The following is an 11,913-nucleotide window of genomic DNA, read 5'->3' as shown; positions in this document are numbered from 1 at the left end:
ATAAAAGCAAAAAAAAAAATCATTAATTACTACTCATCATAGAAATTATAAACAAGTAAAATACTTAATCATTAAATTTATATCACTAAAAAAAAAGTCTTCTTCAATTTAACTCACTCAAACAGAGGTCAAACCCAAGTCTCAATGCTCTTCTTCTTCTAGAAAAGTCAACCCACTTCTTTCCCCACCGGTTAACCGGCCCCACCCGGTCACCTTGACAACCGGATCCTAACCACGCCCGCCAACGCGCTCTGGATCCGAATCCGAATCCGACCGCGACCTCTCCTTTATTCCTCGGCCGCTTCTTAGAAACACATCCTGCCATTAAAATAAATAAATATTTTTTTGTATTTATAATAAAAAAAAAACCTAAAAATAAGAAAGCCCAATGAAAAATTATCACAAATTTAAAATTTACATAATTTTTTAATTTCCTAATTATCATCTCTTTCTCTCTCTCTCTCTCTCTCTCTCTCTCTCTCGCTTCTCTTCCGACCCTTCTCTTTCTCTCTTTCACTCTTCTTCTCGTTTTTCCCCAAAATCCAATTTCACGCCCGATTTCTCGCCGAAGGAGATAACGGATCCGGGTTTCGCTTTGGATTAGATCCGATAAGCTTCGCCGGCCGGAGCAAAACGATGCCGAACCGGAGGAATGCGCGACCGAACCGGAATTCGTAGACCGAACCGAATCGAACCGGATCGCCGCCACGATGGACGTGGACTCCTCGATGCCTTCCGAGCCTGATCACGATCCTGCCTCGGCCAACCACCATGACGCCTCGCCGGCGTCGCCGGCCTCTGAACCCTCTCCCTCGCCTCCGGCGTCGTCCGCTCAGGCAGCCTTGGCGGGTCCTAGGCCAGCGCCGACGTATTCGGTGGTGAACGCGATCATTGAGAAGAAGGAGGATGGCCCTGGGTCGAGGTGCGGTCACACTCTCACCGCTGTGGCTGCGGTTGGAGAGGAAGGTACCCCTGGGTATATCGGTCCCCGTCTTATCTTGTTTGGTGGAGCTACTGCCCTTGAGGGCAACTCCGCTGCCCCGCCTTCCCCCGCTGGCAGCGCTGGAATCCGTATGTTGTTCCCCTTTCTTGATCTCTTCTTTGTGTTTTGAAACCCTAGATTTTAGGGCTGTGTTGGTTTATTTGTGAAATTGGTGCTCTGTCATGCTGCTTTTTATTGAATTATGGTTTGGAAGCCTGATTTTGTGTTTTTTTTTTGTTAGAACTGGATTTTGTAAAATTAGGGCTAGAATTTGCTAGTTGATGGATTGTTTTATATTAATTTGGCACCTTTCTTGGGATTTTCTTTAGCTGTTGTGGTTTTCTTGTATTGCAGGTCTGGCGGGTGCAACGGCGGATGTCCATTGTTATGATGTATTGTCAAGTAAATGGTCCAGGTGAGCGAATTTCCAAACTGAGGGTTTTTGTCTGGTGCTTCTGTTCAAAGGCTTTGGTTCATGAATGCAGTTATGTTGCCTTTTGCTTTTGCTTTGCTATTTTGGTGGTTTGTTTCATTTATTTGATTATAAGTTGTCAGTAGATGTATGAACAGTAAATCGAAATCTATGTACTGAAACTTTGTGTGTGTAGACCCTCTGTTGTTAGATTGAAAGGTAATGTTGCTTATAACTTAAATGGGCATGTTTTTGGAGATGAAACATCGCTTATCATACCCCTTGGTTATTATTGTTAAAGAATTGCCCCACAGTATTTTTGTTGTGTTTGATGTCTTGGCTCTGGTCATTGTTCAAGCAGTTCTCATTCATGGAGACTGCTTATTGAAGGGACTATTTAAAAGTCATCAGTCATTTGTTGATTGTTAGGCAGTTTCAGTTTGTATTTCTAATAGATGATTTCAATGTTTGACATGGAATTGATAGATATATTATTTCTTAGCTTTTTATTGTTTATTACAAGTGGAGACACATAGAATGTAAAACTAGGGATAGATGTAATCGAAAAATAACTGTTTGAACTTTTTTTAAAAAAATATGTTTTGGTTAAAAAGTTGATGCAATTCGGTCTGTACCAGATTTTTGAAGGGAAATGCTCATTTCTTATTGTCATGTTACTATTGATGGTTTCAGGCTTACACCACTTGGAGAACCTCCTTCACCCAGGGCTGCTCATGTTGCTACTGCAGTTGGTACCATGGTGGTGATTCAGGTACTCCATGTGAATGGTTTTTTCTATAATATTAGGGGCACTATTATATCAGATTATTTAACTATCTGATGGAGGAATTTTTTTAAGTAGAAGGTTTCTTACCGTAGTATAATTTCTTCTTCACACCATAGGGTGGAATTGGGCCTGCTGGTTTGTCTGCAGAGGATCTTCATGTTCTTGACTTAACACAACAACGGCCACGATGGCACAGGTTGCAACTACATTGTTTTAGATGTTTGTTTGTTATCTTTTTGGTTATTATACTAATATAGATATTGTGTTATACATGTAACCGCAGAGTTGTTGTCCAGGGACCTGGCCCTGGTCCTCGTTATGGACATGTTATGGCTTTGGTGGGACAGAGGTTCCTGTTGGCAATTGGTGGAAATGATGGTACTCTTCCTTTCCCATGTTCTTAATACCATATAACCATGAAATTTATGGAAAAGTTTATGTTTCATCTTGGGCAATGCTTTAGACCACAGTTTGAATCATGCGTTTAGGTAAGAGGCCTTTAGCAGATGTTTGGGCCCTAGACACTGCAGCCAAACCCTACGAATGGAGAAAGTTGGAACCGGAAGGTGAAGGCCCTCCCCCATGCATGTGAGTAATTTTGGACAGAGTGCCTTGAGCTCTTCAGTATCTGTTTATATTTTTTTTCTTGGAAAGCTTATGATGTGTTGCCATTTATATTTAATCTGTCATACTTGAGGTACTTTGACCCTGTTTTTGGACTGCTTCAGAATATCTTTTTGTTATGAGAAAGCTTTTCTAGGTTATAAATGACTTATGCAGAGAAGCCTCTTTATCTAGAAGAGTCTTAATTGCAAATTCTTGCAAAAGTGAGTTTTAGGATCATACACTAAAGGTTGAAAGTATCTACAAGATTCAGGGCAAATTTTTAGCTTTATTTTAATCCGAGGCATTGTTATCTTTCTCCAAACAAAAATGGTTTTTAGAGAGGAATGTAGTACTGGAGTAAGTATGTATGACAGTTTTATCTTAAGGTGCAATTATGGGTCATTGTTCCTTTATCTCCGAACAAAGTGGTTCTCAGAGAGGAAATTTAGTGCCCTCCCTTGCACTCTGTGCTTCTAAAACGGACTTTAACACTTCGTTTTTCTGAAACCTCTGTTGACTGAAACTTTGTATAAGTTTTTCCTTTACAAAAACTGGGTATGGTTTCCTCTATGACTGGACATACTAAAATGTAAGAGGTCCTTTTTTTAATCTGTTTTTGTTGTGCTCTCTTGACTACTTTTGATTAGATGGTGATTCTATATATTATTTCCATGAGTTTTTTTAGTCTCTCTATTCTTCTCTCATAACGTGAGTGGATGGGTTGGGCTGGGCTTCCTCTTGTGATTATTGATTGTTTTTGAAAATATGAAACATGGAGTTATGTTGTTTTTTACCCTATCTTTGAATATTTTGAAATTTCATGTGGCCATTAATCATGAAAGATTTGCTTAAATGGCTGAGCAGGCCTAATGTTCATGAACTTTATAAAGCAATGATGATGTCTTGATGTATGCATAATGCCTTTAATATTTCAGTATTATTATGCAAAGCGTGTATTTCTAAAAAGAAACCAAAATGTACTTGAATAGGTATGCAACTGCAAGTGCACGGTCTGATGGCCTTCTTCTGCTCTGTGGAGGAAGGGATGCAAACAGCGTGGTGAGTTGTAAAGGTTACAGTAAATCTCTAATAATTGTTCTTAGATTCAAATTTATTGAGGGATGTCAGTTTGATAAATTTTCATATTGCTTATTTGGCATTGGTCTATTTATTTGCTTCTTGTGTAATTAGGCCAATAGCATTTCATAGCATCTTAGTGAAAATATAATATTAGTTGGACTATTAATTATTTCACGGATTTAAGCATTCGCAATTCTTGCATATTTTGGACACTTGATCACCTATTGGTCACAGTCTCACGGTTCATTAATCATGTTTAATATGCTGAACCTGTTGTTTCTTCTGTATTCCAAATATTTTTATTTGTGCATATAGTCTAGTGGCCTTTGATGGAAACCAATTAAAACCATATTGCAGTGCTTGAGACAAGTTATGTGATTGTAATATTATTAAGAAAATGTAGAGATCTCTTACTTTATTTCCTGTCTTCCAATTGGAAATCATAGCATAGATTTGGATGTTGATGTGTAACACTTGATTCCAGTCAAAACAACACTTTAATTAAATAAATCCAATGTAAACTCGTACCTGCAAAAAAATATGGAAGAAATTATTTGAAAATAATTGCTGATGTCATCCTCCTTTGGTCTGAACAATATGTCACCATTTGGCCTTTTTTTTTAAGGCTTGGGGATTAATCTGGTACTTGAAATGCTTGATTAGTACAAGCTCTTTTTCTGTTTGGAAGCATTAAATATTATAATTGTTGTGGGTTCCTATATGCGTTTTCTTAATTAGTGGTTCAGTTACTGAATAATTGGTTCTCAGTGCCCTTTTTATTAATCGACAATTCAATTACTGTGCAGGCCTAAGCTCTTTGATGATACTACTCATTGACTTAGGTAGTGATTGGATTATCAGTAGTTATTGGGACTTGGAATTTAGAAGGTGAAATTGTACTCTCTAATTTATGAAAAAAAAGAGTCCACATAAAATTTGTCCACCAATGTGGTCATATCTCTCATATTCCAATTATTCTTGATGGATTTTTTTCTCAAATTTTTAATTTTTACTTTTTGAAACCTCATAAATCCTCTTTATGTAGAACAGAACGAATTAGCATCAGTATTCTGTTGAGTATATGTGTTTCTCATTTGATAAAATTAGTGACATTGGTCTTGCAACTGATGTTGATAGCTGACTGATAACAGTCACCTGACGTTTTACTTTTTTTATTTCGATCGCTCACACATTATATGTGTTAATTTCTGAATGCTGTTCTGCATACTAAGCAATACTCCAGATTCCTTATGTTAATGAGGCCAAATTTTGATGCTTTGTCTTGTTGAAGAAACACTATATGCATTTTGTATTGTTTGGTTGGATTACTCTTGTGGACTTCATTTTGCATAGATCTTGATTTATCTGTGTTTGTTTGTTTCTTCTCTCCATTTTAGCCTCTCTCAAGCGCTTATGGTCTTGCAAAGCATAGGGATGGCCGTTGGGAGTGGGCTATTGCACCTGGTGTCTCTCCCTCCCCTAGATACCAACATGCAGCTGTGAGATTCCAACCTCCAATTATTTTTTTCATTTATTTCAGTAATTATTATAATGTTTTTCTGATTTTTCTATTTATGCCATTGTAATGCTAGGTTTTTGTGAATGCCCGACTTCATGTGTCTGGAGGGGCTCTAGGTGGTGGACGCATGGTAGAAGACTCATCAAGTATTGCAGGTAGTTTCATAAGTTATTTGGTCTTGTGCTTGTAACTTTGGTCATTTTAATATGCTATTTTTGTTTTTCTAACCAAATTCAGCTTTCAGATAAACTCATTATTATTTTTCTATAGTTAGATTTAACAATGGATGGTAGTAACCTGCTGCCTTTTGGTGTGGTCTTTATGAATTTTCATTCATGCAAAACTTTAAATTAATGTTTAAGGGCATACACATGTGTGGTAGGCTTATGATTCAGGACAACAATTCTAAGAGGGGCTCCTACTGGCCACATTTATGTTATTAGAATCTGTGCACAGATTTAGTATCATAGATTAAAAGATAAACACGTGTACTGTTTTAAAAAAATATTTTAGGGTTTGAATTATGTGTAGGATTTGGATATAAGGTCAGTTTGCTTATTTTTTTGCGTTATCTACTCCTTAATGTTGTTGTTTGCTTCTCTCCTTTTTGACCAGTGCTGGACACTGCTGCTGGAGTTTGGTGCGATACAAAAGCTGTGGTCACAACCCCGCGGACAGGGAGATATAGTGCTGATGCTGCAGGTGGAGATGCTTCTGTTGAGCTAACACGACGCTGTAGACATGCAGCAGCTGCAGTTGGTGACTTGATCTTCATATATGGAGGTTTACGTGGTGGTAAGTGGTGATTTTGAATTTTCTTGAGCATCTATTCTAGACTGGATTTCTGGTATCTAAATGTACACTCAGGTCTTATTTCTGCTGGCACACTAATTTGATCGGTTTCTTTCTTTTCTAAAGAAATGATCAGCCTCCTGAAGTTGAAAAATTATTCTGCTGACATATTTCTTTTGGATTTAAGCAGAATGTGTAACAGGATTTATGTCTTCCATACTTTGTTTTTATGATGTGTAGTCAACTCACTCTTTGCCATTATGAATGCTTTTCAGCCATAGTGTGCAATACTTCTTAAAATATCTTGCCTGCTACCTAATGTCATCAGAAATCTGCTAAATAGCCATTTCAAATTTGCTTTATTGTTCTTAGTGATCAAAATTGTAATCCTTCATGGAAAATGCAAAAAGAAAGTTGTTATTATTTTGGTGCAAACTTTTAATTATTTCACTTAAAAAGCTGGATTTCCATGGCACTTTAGCAACCAATTTATGATTTTGTGTTCCATTTGGTTGTAATTTATATTACTTACCTATTTTAAGCTATGTGCAACCGATTATTCTCCATTCTACAATGGTGCCACTTTATGTGGTTCTGCTAATGGTGACTAGTATATTTTGTTTGATTATCTATTAGTTGAATTATGTGACTTGTTCTGTAGGTGTTCTGCTTGATGACCTCCTTGTTGCCGAAGATCTTGCTGCTGCTGAAACAACCAGTGCAGCTTCCCATGCTGCTGCAGCTGCTGCAGTTTCGAATGTGCCAGCAGGGAGATCTACTGGACGATATGCCTATGGTGATGAAAGGACTCGGCAAAGTGGTCCAGAAGCAGTTCCTGATGGTTCAGTGGTGCTTGGAAGTCCTGTTGCTCCCCCAATTAATGGAGATATGTATACTGATATAAGCACCGAAAATGCTATGCTCCAAGGACCCAGGTAGTTTGTTATTAATGTTTTGTGTCACAGTAAAGTTACTGTATCATCTCATCTGATGAGTTGAACCTTAGTGTTCTCTACAGCTGGATAGAAGTGGATATATGCTGATATTAAAATGTCGTTTTTGGTTGCTGCATTTTTGTAGATAACTTAGGATTGACCTTTGTGCAGGAGATTGAATAAAGGTGTAGAGTACTTAGTCGAAGCCTCTGCTGCTGAGGCTGAGGCAATAAGTGCTACTTTAGCTGCTGCCAAGGCCCGCCAAGTTAATGGGGAAGTTGATCAATTGCATGAACGGGATCGTGGTGCAGAGGCTACACCAAGTGGGAAACAAATTTCACTGCCTTCTAATGTTCCAGAATCTTCTCTATCAAACAGTGTCACACCAGCTAGAGTTCGGCTGCATCACAGAGCAGTAAGTTCAACTTATTGCTGTATAAACTTATAATGAACTGTTGAAGTAAAGAAGGTTCTCTTTTAGCTGTTAGGGCTTCTGCTGAACACAAATGTTGCCAGATTTAATTGTCTTAGCCTGTCTTAATTATTGTGAGTCATCAACTAGCTGTCTGCCATTTCTGTACATGTGACGACGAGTTCCTCTCACTGATCAGGTGGTTGTAGCTGCAGAGACTGGTGGTGCTTTGGGTGGCATGGTCAGGCAGCTGTCCATTGATCAATTTGAGTATGAAGGCAGGAGGGTTAGCTATGGCACACCTGAGAGTGCAACTGCATCTAGGAAATTATTAGATCGGCAAATGTCTATCTCTAGTGTGCCTAAGAAGGTAATATATATTTTTTTTATCCCAGAAATATACAGTATGAATGTTGAGGCCTTTCATGGTATTGAGAGGGCTGACTGCTGCCTTTTGCTCATTGTCATACTACTGTAGTATTGCTGTATAAATTGTTGATATCTTGAATTGAGTCTGTCATTTTTCTTCTATAATACCATGAATTTTTAAGCATTATTGAATTCTTTTGATTAAAGAAAATTAGCAGGGAACCTTGGTAATTTTGGCCAAATTGTTATTGCCTCTGCAAACCAAATGGTCTTTTTAAATTTTTGAATTTATATTGCAAAACCAGGTAATTGCACTACTGTTAAAACCACGTGGATGGAAGCCCCCTGTCCGTAGGCAGTTCTTTTTAGACTGCAATGAAATTGCAGATCTCTGTGACAGTGCTGAAAGGATATTTTCAAGTGAACCCAGTGTTTTGCAAATTAATGCTCCTGTTAAAATTTTTGGTGATTTACATGGACAATTTGGGGACCTCATGCGTCTTTTTGATGAGTATGGTGCTCCCTCCACAGCAGGGGACATAGCGTAAGTCTATTGATTCTTTGCTTTATATTTTCAGCATTTCTTTTTTTGCTTTCCTTTCATTTCACGTTATATCTAGCAGTGCTTTTAGGATATCATTTATATTCTTTTATGGGTGGATGGACTTTTTTAAAGTTTGATATTCAAATCAATATGCATTTTTCCTTATGGCTTGAGTTATCTAATCATCCCTCCATGCAGTCTTACAAGTAGTAACTGTAATATATTTTCTTTCTTTTATTATTCTTATTATTATTCGACAATTTTTCTTTAAATTAGCTTGATTTTATAGTTTGGTTGTGATATCTTCATTCTGTTTGTCACGAGGAGAAAAGCTGTACTTTCTATGCTGATTAACTTTTGTGATTTTCAGTTATATTGATTATCTCTTCTTAGGAGACTATGTCGACCGTGGACAACATAGTTTGGAAACTATTACCCTTCTCCTTGCACTGAAGGTATTTGTTTTGCCTCGGATTAATAATTTTACATCATTTTTACTTATTAGCTAGTCAAATATCTTAAATTTCATGGTAATCCAACAATATTTTCCATCTCAATTGTTTTAACTTACAGGTTGAGTATCCACATAATGTACATTTAATCCGGGGGAACCATGAGGCAGCCGATATAAATGCTTTATTTGGATTCCGGATTGAGTGCATTGAACGCATGGTATAATAATGAAGTACTTTAACTCTTAATGCTTGAGTCAGTAACTTTGATGTGATCAAACATCTGTTCCTGGAAACAGGGTGAACGTGATGGAATCTGGGCTTGGCATAGGATAAACCGGTTATTTAATTGGCTTCCTTTGGCTGCATTAATTGAAAAGAAAATTATCTGCATGCATGGTGGCATTGGTCGGTCCATAGATCATGTGAAACAGATTGAGGACCTTCAACGTCCAATTACAATGGAAGCAGGTTCAGTTGTTCTCATGGATCTGCTATGGTTAGTATACTGATTGCTTCCAAGGACTTTCTACTGTTTCCATCTGTGCCATATGGTCTAATTGTATTTTCCTTTCTTCCTTCTGCGATTTATTTTTCTTTCAGGTCTGATCCTACTGAAAATGATAGTGTTGAAGGGTTGAGACCAAATGCAAGGGGGCCCGGGCTTGTGACTTTTGGGGTGAGTATTATGAACGACCTATGGTCAAATTATCACATTAATGATATTTTTCTGAAATCTTTACTATTGAAAATGGTTGGAGCCAAATGCATTGCATAAAATTTTGCTTGTATCAGTAATTTCATGTGCGAGTTAGTTGGTGTTTAACTAAAAGGAATGATCTTAACTGATTACTCAAAAATAAAGTGAATTCAACTCTGTGATGCTGAAGATGCTGTGGCCCTGAATTTCTTTAGTGGTAAAAATTTTGTAATGTTTCTTTCTGCCACTGCTCATTATTTTTAACTTATTGAAAGTGCCAGATACAACATTATTTTACTACTTGTTCTGGTTGTTTAATGGTAAGAAATGTTTTTTTTAATTCTGTCTCTATCACTTGGTAAATGTTAGGATTCACTGGAAACAGTTCATTCAACCTTAGAAGGTTTGGCAAGAGCAGTACACTTAAATCATGGAATATCCTTGCTTATTTAAATATCGAACACCTGTTTGTTTAGAGTTTTAATTTTTAATTTCTATAAGCATGAAGTTTTATTTAACTAGGGATTCATAGCATACGTTTTCTATGAAACTAAGAAGCCAAGATACTGGTTTATGTTTGTGTTTTGAGATTCAGTGCATATGTGCATGTGCGCTCAAGCCATAGTTGTGAGATTAAACTTCCTTCACTGCTTTCAATTATATACACCTGCCAACTGAAGCTTTATAATTTGTTAATTTGTTTAATGTTTTAAACCGCTTATACTAGTGTCTCACTCAAATTCAACTTCCTGTTGCTGCAGCCTGACCGGGTCATTGAGTTTTGTAATAAAAATGACTTGCAATTAATAGTACGGGCACATGAATGTGTGATGGATGGTTTTGAGCGCTTTGCACAAGGACATCTAATTACCCTTTTTTCTGCAACTAATTATTGTGGTGAGTTCATCTTTTTATTCCTTTTCATTTATTAATCTTTAGATGAGCATCCTTTTTTCTGTTGTCATTCATTTCCTCTTTGCAGGTACTGCAAACAACGCAGGAGCAATCCTAGTATTGGGAAGAGACCTTGTTGTTGTCCCTAAGCTCATTCATCCTTTACCCCCTGCAATTAGTTCACCTGAAACCTCACCAGAACACCATATCGATGATACGTGGATGCAGGTGCTGCTTTTCTCTCTTTGATTTGTTGTCCGAGTACCTAATGTTATATTCTATTGTGTATGACTTATGTTTTTATTGAATTGATCTTTTGTTTGTCAGGAGCTTAATGCAAACAGACCACCAACACCAACCAGGGGCCGTCCTCAAGTAGCAAATGACCGAGGTTCCCTTGCTTGGATATAGGAATCATTTTTATGTGTCAATAGTCATTTCTGTTCCACTCTCCAAGGCACCTACTGCTGGCTTGTGTTCTGGCTCTTTTTTCATCCGATAATTAGGGTTTTTGTGTGAATGATGTGCAGGAACCTTCCATGAGCCAAGTTTTGAAGTCCGATGAGTATCATGGGAGAGAACTACAATGAAATTTGCAATCTTTCGCATCTAGAACATGGCTAGCTCAGACGGAGGATCAAACTGTTGGCAGATTTAAGCTCAATCCATATCATGATTTAACCAGTACTTGATTCATTCGGCCCAGAGGTTGTCTCGTAGTTCCTGGGACACTCATGTGTATATCTGAGCAGGAGTTGGAGGGAGGATAGGTGTGCATTTTCATCTGTATCAGCCATTTGAGTGTTCGTTATTGCACAGGGGTTATTAATTATGGTAGATATTCTTTTTTTTTTTTTACCCACGCTTCTTAGATCTTTTCTTGTGAAGACTTTATAAATAGGACCAGTGAGAAGTGATGATGGAGAGTTCACAGCAGTATGTAACATAGATATATATATAATCCACTACTTGTAGTAAATTTTCTCTGCAACTTTTTGAGTGGACTTAGGAACTGTGTATGAAGCTGGTTTTGTGGTCAGCAAGGGACTACTTGCTTTTCATTCTTTGTTTCCATTCTTGAAGACTAAAGCTTCCACGCTTGAGAGTAATTTGGTTTTATTTGTTCATTTTAAGTATTTCTAGCATGAATTTGGAGTTGATACATGGATTGAGGTGATCTTGTTTGAGCAGCGGCATTGTACAAAATACTTGAGCCAGGGGTTTTTTTTTTCTCTGGATTTGACAAAATCACAATATTTAATTTATAAGTTATTTTGGTGAATATACATACGTAAGGCAAACCATTATTACCAGCGTTCAGCATTCGATGGCTAGTGACCAATGATTTCAAACATTCTCCTTGAAATTAAAAAATGCTATTAATAAGGCTTTGCCATGTATCATCTGATTGGTAACAAATAGCCAATAC

At 37.4% G+C, this 11,913-nt stretch overlaps 1 protein-coding gene across 3 annotated transcripts; it reads left to right on the top strand.

Moving 5' to 3' along the window:
• Positions 1 to 462: 462 nt before the first annotated feature.
• Positions 463 to 11,611, top strand: LOC120266738 (serine/threonine-protein phosphatase BSL3-like). 3 transcript variants are annotated; one of them, XM_039274400.1, is made up of 22 exons: positions 463 to 1,071; positions 1,337 to 1,397; positions 2,088 to 2,166; positions 2,298 to 2,377; positions 2,465 to 2,559; positions 2,670 to 2,769; positions 3,777 to 3,846; positions 5,265 to 5,366; positions 5,460 to 5,541; positions 6,002 to 6,181; positions 6,840 to 7,113; positions 7,288 to 7,528; positions 7,725 to 7,895; positions 8,200 to 8,438; positions 8,809 to 8,893; positions 9,012 to 9,110; positions 9,190 to 9,389; positions 9,494 to 9,569; positions 10,352 to 10,487; positions 10,573 to 10,712; positions 10,812 to 10,875; positions 11,015 to 11,611. In XM_039274400.1, the coding sequence occupies exons 1-22, from the start codon at positions 711 to 713 to the stop codon at positions 11,047 to 11,049; spliced, it is 2,970 nt and encodes a 989-aa protein (XP_039130334.1). In that variant the 5' UTR covers positions 463 to 710; the 3' UTR covers positions 11,050 to 11,611. The 3 variants fall into 3 exon arrangements, with proteins under 3 accessions (XP_039130334.1, XP_039130333.1, XP_039130335.1); XM_039274399.1 differs by having other exon boundaries at positions 7,285 to 7,528; XM_039274401.1 differs by having other exon boundaries at positions 7,285 to 7,528; positions 10,812 to 11,611.
• Positions 11,612 to 11,913: the final 302 nt, after the last annotated feature.

The sequence above is a fragment of the Dioscorea cayenensis genome, chromosome 8 (genome assembly GCF_009730915.1).
Source record: "Dioscorea cayenensis subsp. rotundata cultivar TDr96_F1 chromosome 8, TDr96_F1_v2_PseudoChromosome.rev07_lg8_w22 25.fasta, whole genome shotgun sequence".
Classification (NCBI taxonomy): domain Eukaryota; kingdom Viridiplantae; phylum Streptophyta; class Magnoliopsida; order Dioscoreales; family Dioscoreaceae; genus Dioscorea; species Dioscorea cayenensis.
The sequence above is the reverse complement of the archived record's forward strand: the minus strand, read 5'-3'. Positions and strand labels throughout refer to the sequence as shown.